Here is a 20,942-nt window from a genome sequence, read left to right as displayed (position 1 = left end):
CTGTCGCATCTCCAGCTGTTTTCTACCTTCAAAATGTAAAAAATTATATTTGTGACTATGATTTGGCATCAGAAAGGGTTTTGTGGCCGCTGACTATCAATCATAGACAGCACACACATGCAGCACTGATCTATTATGACACAATATCTCGAGGCTGGCAATAGCGTGTTTACCGCTTTTGTTAGTTTAAAGTGTGGTGATGATGATTAGTGTTAAAACAGAAAAAGGAAGGACAGGAAAAAATGAGGCATAGTGTGCAATCTTACACATGGTTTATTTTTGTTCAGTGTTTGCTGAGTTGATTTTTTTTTTTTTTTAGTTATAAAAAAACATTCTAAACTACATCATAGTCCATTTAGTTCCAATATTGTGTCATTCTGACTTAAGCAACCGAAATTATGAAGACATGGGAGAGCATAGAGCATAGTCAGTGAGTGGACTGTACAAATATTGCTCAAACAGAAAAACATACAGAGAGGCATTATGCAAAGAAATGAAAGGGAAGTTAGACTTTCTGAAAAGTAAGAGCTAACAGGAACCAAACTATTAAGACTGTGGACTGTGTCTACTGCCACAAAAAATAGAGTCGGGTCATTAGTGAATGAGAACCAGTCATGAGGGACCACTTATATCTTTTCATCTTTATGTTTCATTTCAGTACAGGTGAGTAAAAAAATTTATTTCTTTTCAGATTGAGATAGGAAGAATGTGTCTGCAGTTCTTTAAAACAATAATTTAAAAATAAAAACATCTCAAATTAAAACTATCTAAAAAAAAAAAAAAAAGCATTGAACCTTAATGGTGATACAAAAAAATGACAAATTGTAGTTTGTATTTTTTCTAAGACAGAACTGTCTATTCACGCCTGCAGAGCTTTGATTTAATTTTTCAATTCCAAAATTATTTTGAAATCCTAAGAGAAATTACAAACAATGAAATGGAAATGTTGATTGTTTTAGAATGAATCAGGAAGGCAGCTTTATATATGTTTATATATATATATATATATATATATGTGTGTGTGTGTGTGTGTGTGTGTGTATTATACGTTTCTGTAAAGCCTATTTAAATGCTCTGAATAAACACTTTTGTTTGCAGACTGTATTGTTTCAGATATGGATCAGACAATAGTAATAACAGGATACACAGGTGGTTCAGTTGTGCTGCCCTGCTCCTGTGCTGACCCTCAGTCTACAGCCACAACATTCATCTGGGAGTTTCAGCAGCAAAATCGGTGGTTTCCAGTATTTGAAGATGTGAAATACAGCGGCAGACGTGTGCTGTTTAATGAAAGTTCTCCAACAAATCTGTCTCTTCTCATTTCTGACCTCAGAATGGACGACCAGGGCTACTATGGCTGTAAGACTGAAGCAAATAGAATTACATATGTTGACTTAAAAGTTAAAGGTAAGTGGAAATTTGGAGCAGGTGACAGACGTAATATTTTTACATTTCACATCCACTGGCTTTCTCCTGTAGTTACAACAATCCAGGCCTTTTTTTGGTTGCAACTATATTTATTAAATGTTACGCTGAAATAATTTTAGGAAATCTTCTTCTTCTTTTTTAATTTACTTACATTTAAACTGAAATATAATTTGTATATTAATAATGTATAATAATATTATAGGTGTATGACTGAACCAAATATTATTACATATGTTGACTTAAAAGATAAAATTAAGTGGAAATTTGGAGCAGGTGACGTATTTAAATTTCACACTCATTGACGACTGAGTTTCTCTTTTGCTTACAATAATCCAGGACTTTTTTGGTTGCAATTATATTAAATGTTACACTGAAATTTAGGAAATCCTTTTTTTTTTTTTTTTTTACTTACATTTAAACTAAAATGTTAATTTTTTTCAGGGTGTGATCTGGTTGAGAACAGAAGGACAGTTGTAGTGACTGGATATTCAGGAGAGTCTGTGGCTCTGCCCTGTTCCTGCACTGAACTACTGGCTAAACCTCAACAGATACAATGGATGTATCTGATAGAGAATACATATAAAGAAATTTACCCAAATGAACAGACTGAGAATTACAAGAACAGAGTCAAACTGTTAAATCCAAACACTCCAGGAAATCTTTCTCTACACATATCAGCACTGACCACAGAGGACCAAGGGCACTATCAGTGTTTTGTCTCGTCTCAGCAAGTAGTTGGCTTCAGACTTACTGTACTTCACGCTGAAGGTAGTTTTCTTCTATTTCTGTTGTCAGATCACCATTAGTATTTATTTTGTTTTATAAAGAATCTAAATATTCACAAGAATGATGTCAACTTACAAAATTATAGATTTTGTTGTTTTGTATTATCACATACTGGCTTCTTATTGGCTTCTGAACAGAAAAACCTCACGTCCACACGGCCACTTTAACGACACATCAGGCCTCACACCAAACACAAGACTCCACAACTTCACAACTTAAACTGACTCCACAACATGTATCTCAAAGTAAGTCACAGGCTTTGCTTTTTATTATACAACAATGGTTATAATATTTTCTCATTGTCAAGTATTTGCATGGCGCTTTTATGAGCTCATATTGAGAGATTTATGCATATTTGCACTACATTTGAGAAAAAAAGCAGCATTTATCAAGTCATTTCTATTTCTCCACAGATGTTTTCATTCTACTGGGAGTGTTTTTCTCAGTGCTTTTACTGTTATTACTGGCATTTATATTATGGAGATGCAGAGGTAAATGAACAAACACAATCACACTTCTGATAACTAATAACTACTCGTAAATTACTTGTAATGTGGCTGTACTCTCGAAACACAGCATAAAATAATAGGTGCAAAACCAAATAAATGTTTAAAACATATTTAGTGATTGAACTGGTGTTTCTAATGTTCAAAATGATCATCAAAACTTGCTGGCTAAGATGTTTTATGTTGCAGGAGGCAGAAATGATAAAAAGGTAACCACTGATGGTGAAGAGCTAAAGAGAGAACAAGACAATCAGGTGAAAACAAACTTACTTTTACTGTTGATTACATAACTTGTTGATTTGATTGTGTGTGTGCAATCAGCCCATCTTTTCCTCTCTTTTTCTAGGATGACGTGATGTATTCTGCTGTAGTCCATGTTAAAAAAGCATCCACACCAGCTCATACGCACAATGGCCCAGTAGAGCTCACAGAGTACGCTCCTATCAACATTAAGCGCTAAAAGAACAGGGAGCACTGTAGAGAGTGTACACTTTTGTTATGAGAGTTTTCTGTAACCTCAATGCAAAAAGAAACCTGTTCATTGTTAGGACATTTCAGTGACTTTAAAGTACATCAAGAATGATTGCAAAGCAGGACTAAACAACTGAGGAAGCTGTGTTGGCCGTCTCTATTTTTATACGTGAGCACTGACACTATGTGCACACACTTTCAAGTTCTCGCACAAAATGACAAACCATAGTGTGTTGGGCTTTGTGGTTCACATATGTGCTTTAAAATCAGCTTGAAATGATTATTGATTTTATAGTGAACAATTCATCTATGTATGCTACATTTTTTTTTGCGCTCATAATACTTAATAAAAAACCTCTTCAATAATTTTATCCACATAAACTCCTTTATTACAATTGTCTGCAAACTCACACTTAGATCTGCCTCCATCCAATCAAAAACTGATGGATGGAACCAAGTATCGACCAATTTTCTTTCTTTTTTTTTTACTTTTTTGGTAATCCATATCACTCAGATGTGTCACAATATGAAAAGTAAAAAAATCTTTCGCAACGTCTGTTACTTTATGAAGTTGAGTAATCTGCATTGACAAATAGGGGAGCACAATTCTTAAAACAGGAAATAAAAAGTCATCTTGCAAACTTTACTGCTTTCTGTCTATCAATAGAGTACAAATGTGACCCTGGACCACAAAACCAGTCTTAAGTCGCTGGGGTATATTTGTAGCAATAGACAAAAATACACTGTATGGATCAAAATTATTGATTTTTCTTTTATGCCAAAAATCATTAGTATATTAAGTAAAGATCATATTCCATGAAGATATTTTGTAAATTTTCATACTGTAAATATATCAAAACGTTTTTTATTAGTAATATGCATTGCTAAGAATTCATTTGGACAACTTTAAAGGCGATTTTCTCAATATTTAGATTTCTTTGCACCCTCAGTTTTGAAAAATTGACACTTAAGACTGGTTTTGTGGTCCAGGGTCACAAATGAGTGTTCAATCATTCTTCAAGGACAGTTTCAGATGCTAAATATGAAAGAGTGACACTAACCAAATAATAAAGAGGAATTAGACAGATGGAGTAACTTTATTACGTGAGCAAGTGCGTGACCGAATGGAAATAGATTCATGTGTTGTAAGAAAGCATGTGAGTGCAGCTGTGGTTTCATGTGGAAAATTATAGTTTTCAAATGTGAGAATCTGTAAAGCTAAGCAATAACGATAGTGGACAGCATCTCAAGTCTGAAGTGCTTATACTACTGTTTCTTTTTTCGTATGCAGCTTCTAACCATCACGACATACCAATATACAACTCACAAAAGTTTTATAAAAGTCATTACTTTATTTTATACCCCTCACATCTAACACACACTTCAATGAGTTTAAATGAAATGTTAAGTGATCAGCTTTTGTTCTGCTGAGACTAATTCAACATTGACTGAAATCTTGCACGAGTAAAATCTTGACTGTGGAGAGTGACTGAAATCAACTCTGAACATGCTTGATTCAAGCAGTGAAATGATCCTTGTGTAGGTGGTTTAATCTAGTGTCCACTCAGTAATGCAGCGACGAGACATCAGGTGGTTTATAACTGGAGATGGAAACCAGTGATCAAAAACAAAAAAAGTGATTCGAATAAAACTTTAACAGGTGGTTTGGTAAATTTCACTAATACAACAAACAAAGGCCATCTTGTTAGTTGTAAAGGCATCAAGACAACAAAGGAGGAAAAAATTCTCCAAAATCAACCAACGTTTTAACAGGGCATAAATCAAATTTAAAAAAAAAAAATCTATCAAAGACCACTTTGTGCTTTCAAAATAATAATAATAATAATAATAATAATGACATTTCACCTACTGTATGAAGCATAGAATACACAAACACCATTTTCAAGTATACAAAACATGAAATATCACATAAAATACTAAAGTACAGCAGACAACATCATAAACCCGACTTAAAGAGAAGCAAAAACCAATGGTTTGTGAATTTGTGGTTAGAGACTTTTTCAAGCAGTTTGTAAAGTCTATTGTCCATAACGGTAATAATCAGTAAAGATGATGACCATTGAGTCAGCTGTGTGTCCACGTATGGGCCTGAAGGAAACTAAACCAGAGAGGGAACAAACACACAAACACGTGTTCACAAAAGAATAATAGCACTATCACTGGAAGATATCGGGGTGTCTGTGCTTTTACTAAGAGTGATTGTTTCTGTTCTGCTCAATGGCTTTTCTACTACTGAAAACAATGTTATTGCAAAGGAATATTAGTAATATTTGATTAAAATGTCTGAGTGTAATCTTGTTCTTTTAAAAATAACAATATGCTATCCTTCATTCCATCACTCAGTGTAGCTACAGCAAACCTTTACACGCACCACAACCAATCAGAACGAGAGACTACAGGCCTGCAGTGTCCTCACTCCACATCCTTTGACTCAAAGAGCCAATTACATGCAAGCTAAAGACACGGATGGTCAAACCAACCTTTCCGAGTTCATTCGGCTCTTCAATTGGTATTGATTTTTTTTTTTTAATTATTATTTCAAGCAAATGACCATCAGTGACATTATTCAGGCTCTACAGGCATTGACCAGTCGGCTCACATAACAAACCGTCCCTAAAAAAACTCCATTCCTACGAAACAAAAATAAGTTAAATGTTGAAGAAAATTCATATTGTTCTTGTCATGACTCAGATCAGCTTCGCTTTGCTTATATACAGTAAAGTGAGACAGTACAAGGCACACATTAATCGTCTTTGAAATGTTACAGATGCATAAATTAACGAATCCTATCACGACTTCATCTACTGTGCTAGAAATAGGGTGCCTAGTCAGAAAGGCTAAAACTTTGTTGCTTGCTTCCATGTGCTTCAGGAAAAGTATTTGATCCACTGCTGAACGACTAGGATCGTCATAAGCAGCCCAGTCCTACCGATCACTGCTGCTCATCACTCTGAACTATTAAGGCTGAAGTTCAGTGCTGTATCTTCAGTGATGGAGAATTTGATATCTAAATATTATGTTCTTAAACACCATGTGCGTTAGATACTGTCAACAAAGCTGCCAGGAAACAGCCCAGTTCGGCCGTTTCTCTGAAGTGTTCCTTTAAACCAGCCGTCCTCTCGTTTTCTGTGCACAAATACAATGTCTCCCTCCTTGAGTTCCAGCTCTGCTTCGCTTTGGGGAGGGTAGGACACCACCACACGGTACCTGGAGGAATGGGAAAATGTGATGTTTACAAGTCAAGTAATGTATTTTGAGTGAATGTTGATTTCTGGGTGTTTCACACAAAGGACAATAACCACAACAATAAGGCTGTAGCTTTAAAAATAATCCAAAATTTGACAGAAGAGCAGATTCCACCCTACAACTATAATGATAATGGCACAGAGGAACGATATCATTGGAATCACTTTTTTTTTTTTACCAGCTGATGAACGATAAAAACATAGACAATAAGAATCCATCCTGCTTTAAAGAGCTCAAACATTTAAAGTGCTAGAAGGCAAAACTGCAGTGCATGCTTATAATAAATAAAACGTTATTGTAGACACTAATATTTAGAGTTATCATTTAGTGTTGAGCAATATGATTAAAACTTTGATTTAATAAGATGCTGCAAAAAAGAACTGTATAAATTAAACACGGATGAAAAAATTTATTGGTTTTATGAGATTTCTTTGAGAAGTACATTTTAATATAAAAAGTAATATATTTCTGCTATATTTTTTTCCAGTTAAACCAACTTTGTCGTAAAGTTCTTTGAGTTTCATTGTGTATTTGACGGCAGTTTCTCTCAAATGAAACTGCAATGCTGGAGAAGTGACTCTCAGAGCAGCTCTGGAGATGAAGATTCTGTGGGCTGTCCTCATATATTATTGAGACGGCAGATGCTGAAAACATGGTGACTGTCGTGTGTGTTTGAGATTGTGTAGTAGATGTAACTACGCCACTCATTCACACAAGGAACTTACTACCAATTTAGTATTTCCTCTGTGTGACCAGCTGTTAGATTAATCCATATCAAGTAAAACTGTCCAGCACTTATCAACATTATCGTCATAAATGTTATTGCAATCTCGATAAGATATTGTTTATCACCCAGCCCTAGTGTCATTATAGTTGTCATTCCTGGTGTTTTATTTGAACAAGTTTTTATTGAGCTTTTATTCTACCTTTCACACACGATTGGTCGGCCGTCATGCTGCATGGAGAGGAGGGAGGAGCATGGCTGTCGTGGAGGCGGGGCGATTGGGGCAGCGTTGTCCTGGGAGCTGCTTCTGTGTGACGCTGTGTCTGTGTTTGATAAAGATGAGGATGCAGAGAGCTCAGAATCCATCGGACAGACCCCAGCACGGCCGTTGTGTCCTACTGCCACCGCTGCTGAGCTGGGTGGAGCCATTTCATGTCCGACTGCCCCTTGGGGCATTTCCATGGCAATAGACTGCTCCGCCTCTAGTGTAGGCGAGGAAGGGGGAGATGGGCGGAGCTTCTTTTTATTAGACAGCAGTTTCAGCAGGCCTTTCTTTTCTCTCTGAAATGACATTTGATTCTGTTTAAATGAAGAGGTTGAGTGCACGGCTTTTACACAAAACATGCAATTATCAGCACAGGATCTGTGAAGATTATCAGCTGTCAATGAAAGTGTCATGACACATTTGAAATGTTTCCATCTAAAGGCTGCAACACACTACATGACTTTGAACATGAACAGGTTTTAAAACACTATCCAACTGAGGATTGTTCTGAACACACAAACTCACACAGAAACGTGAGGTTGCTAGATGATATGTGACATATGAAAACAACATATATTCTAAAATCAGCTCAAAATATCAAACATGTTTGACATACTCTGATTGGACAGAATCATAGTTTAGTCATAGTACTGTATACCAGCCTTAAGCAGCAGATTTTGATATATTGCAAAAACGGTTTGTAAATAAAACTTCAAATCTCATGTTAAAGAGAACAAAACCATCACTTCTGGAGAACTAAATGAATGCAAAACAAATGAAAATGGAAACCAACAAGATCATTATATTGAAAAGCAAAACACATTTAGTTGCACATATGTGAGAATCTGAATATCAGATAACATATATCAATCAATCAATCAATCAGTTTATGAAATAAAATCGATCCATCATTCATACAGTGTTATTCTGGCTGCAGAGTGTCATGTGACAGTAGCCAATCATCTGAGTGAAATCACATGACTTAAACTGTTCCATGTTCCATGAAAGACAAAGTAATAAATACAATAATTAATAAATAAAAATAAAACTGTGGATGGAAACCCAGTCTACTGCCATGACACAATCATATTATTTTATTGACTATGACTTGCTTTAATCACTCTACTCCACATTTTTATAGCATATACATTCACTAATTCCTCTAGTATTATCCCAGCTATCCAAAACACATCAGAATGAGTATCTCCAGAGATCTGGTAAAAAAAAAAAAAAAAAGAGGCTTATAAAAGTGAACTCTGAAGATCTGTGAGCTACACTATACATGTAAGAGTAAGAGTCCCAAGAAATCTCCCAGAACATCGAGCTAAAGTGAACAACACTCAGGGTTGTGTCCTCTGGGTTTGCAGAACAGTCTGAATCATAAAAACTGATGATTTCAGCTTTATATCAGCAGGCTTAACCATCCAGCTCAGCAAATGAGGTGAAACTCTGAGAATTTCTAATTGCCAAATGCCTTACTGCAGCACATTAAAATAACACTGATGGGAGGGACACGCCTCGAAGAAACCATTAAAAAAGCTGTAGATGTTGTATAATGGTTTAGTTCAACAAGTCTCACCTTGCAGTCTTTGTCCAGTCTACAAGCAACACCGTGATTCGAGGCTGAACCGAGAGATTTTGTGCTGCCAGGGTTCACAGGAAGTGCTACAACAGAGACAGTTCTCATGGCATCACTGTCCAAAGAAGCAGCGCTAACATTAGGAGGGGTCAAGGAGGCGGCAGCACAGCTCATAGCCACACCAACTCTGGCTGAGGAGGATCCCGGGCTGGAGCCAAGGACAGGTGACGCCTGAAGAACCACAGCTGTGCTAGGAAAGTAGGACCCAGGATTGTGGGATTGGATGGGTGTCACTGCTGCTGTAGGCCGGTCCTGACTATGACTCACAGCTGGAGGGGAAAAAAGGTGGAAGAAAAGAAAATGACAAATTTGAGTGCCCATAATGAGGATGTTTTTTAAACATAGTTTTTAGAAATATACTATTTGTATTCATGTTGGTTTTATATGATTTTGAAAGAAATCCATGAAAAGTATCAATTTAGTGCATGTTTATTGTTTGCCAAGAAATTTTAATAAAAAGATAACTAAATAATAAAAAACTACTTGTGGTTTTCTTTTCAATAATTATTTTTTTTAATGCTTTGCAGGAAAGCATTTTCTTTTTACTTTTGAAATGTTTTTCAAACTAATTTTAATTCACAAGTTAAAAATAAAATTACATCATAAGCACACAGGCCTGTTTTTTTAAATAAAATTCTGAGTGGTGTTTGTTATTAGGTGAGTGTGTGCATGTAATTCTACCTGTCCTGACCGCACTGCGTGCCTGGTTAACGGTCATCTGTGATGTCACATGCATGAGCACTTTGGGGTGCTGTCCAGTGGGTATATGTGCAGCTGAAACTACAGCAGCAGGCAGTGAGCAAGGCGGGGTAGAATTTGGGCAGACTGGAAGGGCTTTGCTGGGGTCGACACTCCCCAGGGCAGCTCCAAGAGGAGCAGAGGAGGGGCTGACGATAGTGACGCCACGTCCCGCCTGGGAGCACAGGGTCAGGGGAACTTTTGGCTGACTGCTGCCAGAAACAGTCCTGCAGTAAAAGGAAGAAGTGTAAGGTTCAAGAGGTTCTGCTCATCCTGAATATTTTGACATTGCAACACATTTTGCAGCAAATCAACAGAAACATCTGTACATTTAACAGGCTCTGTGTAGTTGTATTGCTTTTACATCACAGGTCTGATGAGACAAAAAATTAATAGGAATTGTGAGAGGGCTGTAAGAAAGACATTTTGAAGACATCTGTACAATGGTTTGAATGACTGTAAATGGCTCATCATGCTGATTGCTTTTAGGTGATGTGTTTTCATGCAATCGGTGAAGGATATTATGCATGCAATTCTCATTCCTGCCACAAGAGAGTGCTGAATTTAAAGGAATGCAAAAGAAGCTTTATTGACAGCATTTGTGGCAAAATGCCCTTTAGCACAAAAAATAAATAAATTAAAATAAAAGCACAAACAAATGGACTAATCTAACATTTAACTTTAAAAAAAAAAAAATGGGTAACCCACATTATAATTGATGAGTTCTGTCAACAAAGTGTAACTTTTATTGAACCTGGAAAACTTTAACAATTCCATGTGTGAACGTGACCAGCTCAGATTTATCTGCAAGTGGAGACTTTATGTGTGGTGTGGGTGTGCCTGAGCCAGAGGACAATCTAATCTTTCTCTAGCTTACAGGGTGTATGAGTGATAACATATACAAGTGTGTAAGCGTGTGTGTGTATCATACCTGTTGACAGGACTCATGTAGTTACCAGGAAACACTCCGATCTTGCCGGTGTGCATGGATGTTCCTTTAAACCAGCCGTCCTGACAGCGCTCAAGCACCAGAAACATCTCCCCCTTCCTCAATTCTAACTCATCTTCTTTACGAGGCGTGTAGGGAAACATCGCTACGTACCTAAGAGTGAATCAAGTTTCCAACATTAAAAGAAATCTATAAAAAAAAAAGACATTTCATTCTGTGAAGTTTAATTAATTTTTTTTAATTATTCATTAATTCTTATTTATTTTTAAAATGTACGTTTAATACATTTTTAATTGATTCAAATTTAGTATTTTTTAATTGTTTATTAATTTATCAGTATTTAGAGTTTTAATTTGATTAAGATGCAGTACAGCTAATCAAACAGGGGTTGGCGTTGTTCCCACACGGCTATTATTCATCATATAACAAATCTACTCTCAGCTGTAAAATAATTTCCAAGGACACAAAAACCATAAAGTCTTTAAAAACGCCTTGAAAATGGGAATGTAATGAATAACGGCCATAAACATTCTCTACCCAGAGCATTATAGGCGACTCCAACAGAAATCAGGTGTGTTTAGGGCTGTGTTTAGTTAATATGCAGACAAAAGGTGAAAGGTGAGAGGTCAGGGCTCAGGTTAAGTCCCTAGAGACAACCCTTAGACATGACCTCTGACCCCTCACCTGTGTGTTCAGTCACGCTCAGCTGGCATTGGGTAACGGCAGAGAGGTGAGTTAGAGTTGCAAGGACCCTCTCATAGTCTTTCTAACAGTATGTATCTCTAAAGTTGCATATTTAAAGTGTGTGCATTTTATGTTCTACTCACACTGTGGGTCTCTGACGGCCACTCTGGTCACCCGCAGCGGGCGACGGCCTCTGACCAGCATTCAAGGCGGCAGCGCCCACAGCTGAGGACTGTGACTGAGGTGGAGGAGGAGGTGGAGGAGGAAGAGCATCCTGAAATATTTAAACATAAATTTTGTTAATAGTATGTCTCCTACAAAATGATTTATGTATAAGAAACAATACAATTAAAGTACATGAAATCTTGAGATACTGCAGTTCTCATACCCGTCCACATTCACTGTTATTTTGCAATCCTTTCACATATATGTAACTCATGTGTAGGAGGAAATGATGTCAGAGACATCCCTACAAAGTTTGGACAATGTCATAAAACCATAATCCCACTGACTGTGACTTTCCAGCTTGTGTGCTGGTTGCTAACAAGCGGGTACTTTGGCTGTGGCAGGTGTTGTGATTGGTGGATATCCAGCCTGGGCTACATGTCTGGCTGAAGATGGATAAATCGGTTCCATATGGACCAACGCACACATCTGCAAACAGACTTTATGAGCCCAGTGGCACCACTACGAAAACAACTCTCACACTGTAAAGCTTGTTTTGTTGCTTTAAGTCACCTTTTTGTCTGTTCATTTCAAGTTCTCCTACAATGTTTTCTCTACTAATGCTCTTGTCTTATTTGTTTTATTAATTCATGTGTCTTGTGTTTACTGCATAATGTGGATTTACTGCAATTAGGAAAAACTAAAAAAACAACCATCTTTCTCTCTGGTGCTTTTAAATCCCGTATACAAGATAAGAGAGTCAACTGATGCACACTAAGGCCACCATTACAAAACAATGCTTTGAAAACAAAAGGAAACAGAACCCGCACAGCACTGCACACACATCAATCTCAGAGAGCCATTAGTGTCCAGCCTGAGGCCCACACAACTCCCTGAAACTGTGTGTGTGTGTGTGTGTGTGTGTGTTTGCGTTGAGGGAGATGAAGAGCTATCAGATGGCAAACTGTTCTTGTTTAGCATTAGCATTTAAGTGTGTGTGAATACGAATGTATATGAGAATGTTAGAGGGAGAGCTGCTTTGGTTGTGTGAGCATTTGTGTTTTGATACACTATTGTTAAAAGGTTTGGGGTCAGTAAGATTTTTTTTTTTATTAATATTTTCATTCGGCAAGGGCACATTGAATTGATCAAAAATGACAGTTAAGACTTTTACATCATTACAAATGAGTTTTTTTTCTCCATGTGACACTGGAAATGTCACACTAGAAATGGGCACTTTCATGGCTGAAAAAAAATTACATTAAGGATAAGAGACTTCTTTCAAAAACATTACAAAATTGTACTAAACTTTTGAACAATGTACACTGATGCTTAAACTGAGGTAATATGCTTACCAAAGGAGAAGTTCACATTGCATTCACAATTAAGCATTCAGCTTTAATAATGTTTTGCAGTGCTTTAGAGGGGATGAATTTTTAAAAAACAACATCTTAAGAGAGTTTTTAGCTGGGACTTCCTGCGCTAAAATTCATTGTCATTGTCAGCTCAAAAAAAAAAAAAAAAGATTTAAGTTGCTCCTCTATATTCAAATCATTGCAGCTACAGCCGTCATTTAGTTAAAAAAATCCACTGCCTCCAGCAATAAACTAGGATAATTACTGTCAGACTCCAAATATGCACCAAAACATTGCGTTTTTAAGACAACGCATTAAGTTAACTTTAAAAAACATTAGATAAAAATGTCAAGACTAGGGCTGCCACAATATAAGATTTTCGCTACATGATTATTGTGGCAAAATGAATTATTGCAATATCTACAAAGAAGTTTTGGGTTTTCTCCTTTTTTGGCCAATAAATCACCAAAATGAAATAAATTTAAATACATTTTTAAAAAAAACGTCCTCTGAATGTGTCTGGTATACGCGAACCACTGTAATTACATAAGGCTCCTGTAGAGTGCCAAATCAATTTAAAAAAATCTAATCTAAACAGGACTAGAGAGCATTGACCGTTTAAATACTGTGCACTTTGATCTTCCCACAAGTAATCATAATTAGAATTTTTAAACTTGATTCATCCTGACACAAGAAGGAGCTTAATGATTCTGTTCCTTCACTGGTTATTAGCCAAATCAGAAATTCCCAAAATGGCAAATATCAGCCAGTTATTCGAAGCCTGGCTGACATATCACATAGTGCTGAGTAATAACGTTGAGTACTGTTGTACAGACAGGGTCATTTTATATATACAGGTTAGAAGAATGTCATGAATAAACTGATAGCATGATGAAGAATTTTGACATACTAAGTTGATTTAAGGACCTTGTCAGACTCACCACTGGAATAGAGGCATAGCTGGTTTCTGGAGGAAATGTGAAAACTGTCGCTGTGGTGACAGGACTGCTTGGTGGAGGAGTAACAATGAGTCCTGCTGTGCAAATGTGAACCTGAAAGAAGACAAATAAGAAGAAATGACAAGTTAATTAACCTTTCCTGAGCCACTTCCACTCCTGTATCATCTGGCAAGTGGAAGCACGTTATGAGACAGAGAAATTCTGCTTAAGGGATGACACAGAAAGCCATACAACCGAGAGAGATTTGGGCAGATAGCCACACACGTATGACTTCTGTTTAGACAAACAAACTTTAATGCAACAAGACATCTTTAGAGCTACATGTCAGCCTACATTTGTTGTTCACGCCTGAAATCAATCCAGCTAAAGAAAAACATTGATGGCCTTAAAACGTCATGACCAAAGAGAACTTGCCTTTGGTAAACTTAGTCAAGAGTCTAAATGACTTTTATTCTGGTCAGTTGGGAGTACACGAGTGCGCAAACTGATTAATAGTTGGTTGTTTTTGCTATTTAGTTAAAAGGTTAACACAGCCGTTAAAACAGTTGGGGTCAGCCTTGCTAAGCATAAGCATAAGAAGCAAAAGAGAAAAAAATCTAACCAACCCCAAATGTTTGAAGGGTAGTGTAATAGTCTAAAAGCTGCTCTGATAATATCAACTGAAATGGACTGTAAATTGCATTCTTGTGTTAAATTATTATAACTCAGGAACACTGAGGCCATAAAATCCCATCCTGTCTTTTTGAATGATTCAATAATAGGACCGACTCATAAGTCAACTGTCAGCAAAACAAGTCATGTGCTTAATCATTTTGTATAGCACATGTATAGTCTAGTTTGTATAGCAGACTCTTAAAAGTGTGACATGTACTTGTATTTCTCTCTGTCTGGAGTGATCAACCATATGGCATGCTTCCATAACCAGGTTGCATCCTTCCTCTATCCTAGAGTCTCTAGCTATGTTAGTTTTCCTTTATGACTAACAAGAGGTCATAAACCAGGAATAAAAACTGGAGCTTTACTTTGTCAGAAAACATTAATAGCACATGGACAGACCACCTAGGGCAATCCCAAGTGTGGGTGGTGTACCTCGTGTACATTATATTAAATCCTCAGATGTTGGGATCACAGGGCTTCATACAAAATCTACAGAAATAAACACACCGAACCTCTGAGAGACACTACAAACAAGCCAGAATCAAACTGATTTATAGGTTCAAAGGGACGCTCTGTAGAAATTTTCTGTGTTGTGACATTCAATATCTGGATCAGGTCCTGAGCGAGTGATGTGCTCTTTTTGAGTGAAAACATTTCACCTGTGCTTCAGCGAATCAGACACAAGAGCATTCAGACAGACATTCCATTAAAAAGAATTAAAAAATCCACACCTCACTTCTAAAAGTATCTAGAGGGGAGCTCAAAATAGTCCTCATCAGAAAATAGACATGAAGATAATTATACAGAAATGATAGCATCTGTAATTTACTTTTAAGTTTGATTCAATTTCCTGTTCTCTCCTTCTCTCTGTGCCCGAAGGAAATGCAACTCTTCTGCATATTGTACGACTGTCCTGGGGTGGCATTTGTCATTAATGACATGACTTTTTTTTTTTTTTTTTTAAACGCTCTTCACCTCAGGTCCATATTTAGATCTGTACTTCTCACTTCATGACCTGAATGTCCCAATAAAGCCAAACAACAGGCTTCTCCAGCTTAGACTCTGCTAAATTCATTACAGGTAATGAAACGGGCATGAGAAAAGGCCAAATCATTTACAATCTGTAAGAACTGACAGCTCTCCACACTAAATAAAGAAATAGGGACTGTTGTGTGTGTACATATGCAACGACTTTTAAGACACTTAAAAGTTGGATTGACACTAAAGTAGCGACAGATCTTTTCACATTTAACCAAGTGAAACAGATTATTGCAAAAGAAAAAAAAAAGTAGATTCTATCCATACAGGAGGGACTTGAGACTTGGTTTCATCTAACATTTCTATCCAAACGATTGAAGAACTTCAGCATACGCCACCGGAGAGACATGTCATTTTACTGGAAGATTGAGTTATGATTCAAAATTACAAGGTTAAACATTTTTTTTAATATATTTAGAAAATAGGACAAATTTTCACTTCATGCCAACTTTAAAAAACTAACATTTCTCATGAACTAACTTTAGCAGAAAGTGTGGCAAAATTTTAAACAGTATTTTTTCTGCATGAGCGTGTTAACCTGAGAGCTAAAACTGAATGTTTTCTCCACAGAGATCTCAGAAAGAGTAAGTGCTGGAGGAGTGTGTTGAAGTACACGTGTTGAAGTCTGTGTGTGTGTGTGTGTGTGTGTGTGTGTGTGTCTGTGCAAACAGCATATCTCCCTGCCACAGGCCCGCTCAGCTTCAGGGTACATCACCTCTCAAGTCGCACCCTACAGGTTTGATTGTACAAGGTACTGAGTGAGTCAATGTGTGGGATATGAACATACTGGAGGCCACACAAACTCTCACAAATGCCGTGTTATTCTTGTTGACGCACTACTTCCTGCAGGTGAGAATGACATCAGCGTTTGCCGATTGGATAAAATAAGCCAACAGCTGGATGATAATCACAGCTGTGTGCAGGCCTTTCCAGGCAGCGTTTCCACAACGCTGAAATCATGCACATTTCCTTTGCCAAATACTTTTTTTCTTACAAGAACAGTATTGTAATTCAACCCACAAATTCACACGAGATTAGTTCACACTAACAAAAACGAAAACTTTACTTACTCTAATGTGACTTTCTTTCTTCTGTGGAAAATAAAAGAAGATATTGTGAAGAATGTTGGGAATCAATGTTCCACAGAAGAAAGCAAGCCATACAACATGAGTGTTGATCATTTTTTTTGTATTATTTATTTTAGGGTGAACTATCCCTTATTTGTACTGTGCTTAATTCACAAATGAAAAATGTACAATAAATTAATTAATATATTTTTAAAAAATCCATAGCACCACAATCCAAGGCTTTCATTCTTGCTGACCTTTTCAAGTGTGCTCAAATGAACCTGTGACATATTTTATTTGATAACTTCATCCCTACATCTGTCACTGTCAGTCCTGGGAATTTGTATTTATTTGTCAAGGTGACTTTCAAACTTTTACTATTTTAACTTATGAAATACAAGTTGCAGCTATAATATCTACATCAAAAACAGGAACATATTTGAATTTTGTTCTGTGATTTTTTTAATGTCTGAAAGCTAAAGAGAACATTGCTGCTGTCGTTTTCTACCACTAGTGACATCCACAATGACCACTCGGCAAAACATTAAAACACACACTAACGAAAAGAAAACTCCTGTTCGGTAATTAGAGACCCATCCCTGCTGTGTTTCATAAAGCAGTTGGAACAAAATTAGCGTGGCAAAAAGCGCCTATGCTTCTTGCTCTCTTTTTCATCACTTTAAACATCCTCATCTTTCCAAATGACCACTTTCTCTCAGTTTTTCCTTTCTTTCTTTCCCTCAAACCAGAAATACACGGGAAAGCAATAAGTCTGTGGTTCATATATTCCAAATGTGTCACAAAAATCATGTAAATCGATACATCACTCTCATAAGAGGGCATAACTGCCACCACACAGGAGGGGGATCACTTTACAGGCTCAAACAGGCTTTTATGAGATCTGGAGTGCCTGGATAATTATTAGCGCTAAAACGCCTAGATAGGAATGTTAAAAAGAGCGTGAGAGAGAAAACGTGGGCATGCAAGAGAGGGACAAAAAGGGAACGAGAACGAGAGAGATAGTGTCTATATTCATAGTACTAGATGACATAAAAACAACAGATCAATTGTCATTGTTTTGCTGTTGTTCTGTTGCCTGACAACATTACTGGTGGAAAAAAAAGACAACTGCAAGTATGACAGGGGGAAAAAAATAAATGAAACAATATGCTGCAGTATGAAAAAAGTAAAGAAAAAACTGGGACAAAAAAAGAGCCCAATTATAGACTCATAAACAGACTGCAGATGATAAATATTCTGGTTACGCATGCAGGAAATGGACTGAAGTCTTGTGTAAATATACTTGCTAGGTGTGAATACAAAACACTGTGCTGGTTTCATATTAACACACGATGACGAATTCTGTTGCTTGAGAAACTGTCTCACGTTCTTAAAGCGTTAACACATGTTTGCTAAAGCCACCACACATACTTCCTCATTCCATCTGCACCAAGTATTCACTCTCATAAAACACTGTATCGGGGTCAGCTTTCACAACAGCCCGTCTCTACCGCTCCTTTCTGAACACGAAAATGGATCCAAGAGCACACAGACAGGCCGAAACTAAGACGACAGAGGTATAATGTGTCTTCTGTTGTGTTTTGTCCCACAGAAGAGGACTCCAGAGAAGTTTTTGGGCAGATGACGACATTAATGGAACAAACGTCATGGAGAAAAAGTTTTCCAGTTAGCTGTGTGCAAATTCACATGCAAAGGAAGTCTAATACTGACACGAGAAGTGTGGAGATATCAGTTCAACAATGAGAGAATTTCTCTCACTTCAGGTTGCTTCTTCGACAGTTTCAGGTCACAGCAACTAAGGCCTCTTTAAAATACTTCTTGTGTTTGTATACTGCCACAAACATTATCATTTACGTGCCAAAATAAAGTGCACAAAATAAAACATTAACTAAGTCTCTTATACTCACCAGGACTGCATTTATTTGATTAAAAAACAATTATTTTATATTTGAATACAATTTAAAATGTATTCCTGTGACGGCAAAGCTGAATTTTCAGCATCATTACTCTAGTCTTCAGTGTCACATGATCCTTCAGAAATGATTCTAATATGCTGATTTGGTGCTCAAGAAACATTTCTTATTATCATGTTGAAAACAGTTGTGCTGCTTAATATTTTTGTGGAAAAAATGGATTTTTCAGGATTCTTTGATGAATAAAAAGCTTAAAAGATTAGAATTTATTTAAAACAGATTTTTTTTAGATTTTACATAAATCCTTGAATACAAAGAAAAAAGAAAGGAAAATCTTACGACAAACTTTTCAGTTGAAGTATATGTTCTTGCAGTGACAAGGTTTAATTGGGTGATTTTTTTTATTTCCTTTTCAATGAAACAGCATTTTTTTTGTGAATACAATAGAAATATTTTATGTAAGGGCCTAAAGTGAAATGACTAGAGTAACTGAACAAGCTAATCGTTTAATTGAAATCGCTACCACATTTATGAACGTTTCCTGAGTTTTTTGATGTTCGTATACAATTCAATGTATCATTTTAAATATCTAGACTTTGCTATTTTACACAATCTACCACAAAGGCATCCAAGCCAAACATGGAACATGCTAGGCCGTAGATCTGACTAGCTTTCACATTTTAAGTGAAAAGTAGTGGTTTTAGAAGTTTAGTAGTTAGTTTTATTCTTTCTTTTTCATTTCATCCTTAGCAGAACAACCTGACACTCAGTGAGTCCTAAAATATTTAAAACAAAAATCAAAGTGAGTATAAAGCAGAGGGGGAAAAGTCACATCCCTGGAAGTTCCTTAGAGCCCCCTCTACACCAGAATATCCACATGAAATGACATGTCTGTCTAGCATCTCCTTAGAGACCGCACTGCTCTGCAACCAGTCGAACAGCTGTGAGTGACTGTCATTCCAGGGTTGCTGCAGTAACCTCTGTGAGCGAGTGGAGGGGAGTGTTTGATGTGGTGGAGCACTGTCACGCACCAGTGGTCTCAAACGCTCGGACAGCATGTTGGACTGTGTGGAATGAGAGAGAGCAACTGCTGACAGAACAGGAGAGAACAGTAAGCTGGTGTGGACAAGCATCAGAGCTCTGGAGTGTGGGCAGGATGTCTGACACGATGCTCACTTTCTTTCTCTTCAAGCTATCATTTGCAGTTGTTTGACGAATTTCACCATTAGGCTTTTAACTACTGCTGCGCATTCCCTCTATTTCACTGTCCTCTAACCATTATTGACAGCTGAAGTGATCTTACTAAAGCAACACAAAAAAATGTGGACATACCGTCTTCTTTGAATAGTACAACAAATTTCTCTGAGACTCAACATGTTTCGAAATCACACAATCTGCTACTGTTTCATCACTCTGTATACAGTCTCTCTGTCACTACACTACCTTGATTTGAATAGGTCAAGATCAAGTAACTGCCACAGTCACACTATAGTAAGATTGGGCAAGACATTGAATATTCATGTTATACTTGTGGAGAAATAAATTAAAGCAACATTATAAACACATTTGTACTTTATATTCCACCATTAAGCTTCCTAAAGAGAGAGAGAGAGAGAGAGAGAGAGAGAGAGAGAGAGAGAGAGAGATATAGATATATAGATATATATATATATATATATATATATATATATATATATATAGATATATATATATATGTATATGTATATCTATCTCTTTAGGAAGCTTAATATATATATATATATGTATACACACACACACACACATACACTTTTTAGCTACATAGCCCAGCCCTACAATAAATGATTTTGTCTGAAATAAATTATACTAACTATACCATAACCATACATACTCTCAACCAAATAAACAATAGCTAAATGAGTACATTTGAAAACAGCATTCACATTAGCATATCAAGACAAACTTCTCCAAATATATGAGAAAGCCTTGTTTTAGGTGATCATGTCACACATGCTTTAACACTGGACTTCAAGAAATCTCTAAGGCAAATTAAGGCATTAGTGGGAGTCTGATTTGAGTCTGACTTTCTTCTTTCCTCAGTCTATCTTTAAATACATCTGTGCAGATCCTGCTGTACGGAGTGTGTGTGTGTGCGAGTGCATGTGAACTTAGGCTGTGTAACCATGGCCACAGCTGAGAAGCTCATCCTCAGTGAGAAATGATGTCCTTACCACCACTCAGTATGAGAAATAATCTATATATAACATGGAGAGAGAAAAAGTGGATGAGGAACAGAACATTTAGAGGTCAGCCACCATCATGCTGAAATAA

At 36.8% G+C, this 20,942-nt stretch overlaps 2 protein-coding genes across 2 annotated transcripts in view; one reads left to right on the top strand and one right to left on the bottom strand.

The window, feature by feature from the left end:
- Nucleotides 1-511: 511 nt before the first annotated feature.
- si:dkey-15j16.3 (uncharacterized protein LOC556440 homolog) lies at nt 512-4,041 on the top strand. The gene is made up of 7 exons (XM_058755926.1): nt 512-663; nt 1,099-1,407; nt 1,870-2,196; nt 2,352-2,459; nt 2,628-2,705; nt 2,910-2,974; nt 3,067-4,041. Exons 1-7 carry the CDS (start codon nt 615-617, stop codon nt 3,178-3,180), a joined length of 1,050 nt encoding a protein of 349 aa, XP_058611909.1. The 5' UTR covers nt 512-614; the 3' UTR covers nt 3,181-4,041.
- A 250-nt stretch (nt 4,042-4,291) lies between these two features.
- sh3rf1 (SH3 domain containing ring finger 1) overlaps nt 4,292-20,942 on the bottom strand; it is a 62,599-nt gene continuing 45,948 nt past the window's right edge. Inside the window, exons 6-12 of the mRNA XM_058755925.1 lie at nt 13,919-14,029; nt 11,601-11,731; nt 10,756-10,926; nt 9,768-10,051; nt 9,027-9,355; nt 7,385-7,743; nt 4,292-6,419 (exon numbers count right to left, since the gene is read on the bottom strand). Coding sequence (XP_058611908.1) covers nt 6,251-6,419; nt 7,385-7,743; nt 9,027-9,355; nt 9,768-10,051; nt 10,756-10,926; nt 11,601-11,731; nt 13,919-14,029 — 1,554 coding nt within the window. The 3' untranslated portion in view covers nt 4,292-6,250. The remainder of the gene's footprint in view (nt 6,420-7,384; nt 7,744-9,026; nt 9,356-9,767; nt 10,052-10,755; nt 10,927-11,600; nt 11,732-13,918; nt 14,030-20,942) is intronic.

Source organism: Onychostoma macrolepis, chromosome 20 (assembly GCF_012432095.1).
Source record: "Onychostoma macrolepis isolate SWU-2019 chromosome 20, ASM1243209v1, whole genome shotgun sequence".
In the NCBI taxonomy this organism is placed as follows: Eukaryota; Metazoa; Chordata; class Actinopteri; order Cypriniformes; family Cyprinidae; genus Onychostoma; species Onychostoma macrolepis.
Note: the sequence above shows the minus strand (reverse complement) of the source record. Positions and strands in the feature narration are given on the sequence as shown.

Coding starts and splice junctions, on each gene's coding strand:
- si:dkey-15j16.3 (XM_058755926.1), top strand. CDS start 615: ATGAGGGACCACTTATATCTTTTCATCTTTATGTTTCATTTCAGTACA. Junction 664..1,098: donor TATGTTTCATTTCAGTACAG/GTGAGTAAAAAA, acceptor TTTTGTTTGCAG/ACTGTATTGTTTCAGATATG. Junction 2,975..3,066: donor AGAGAGAACAAGACAATCAG/GTGAAAACAAAC, acceptor CTCTTTTTCTAG/GATGACGTGATGTATTCTGC.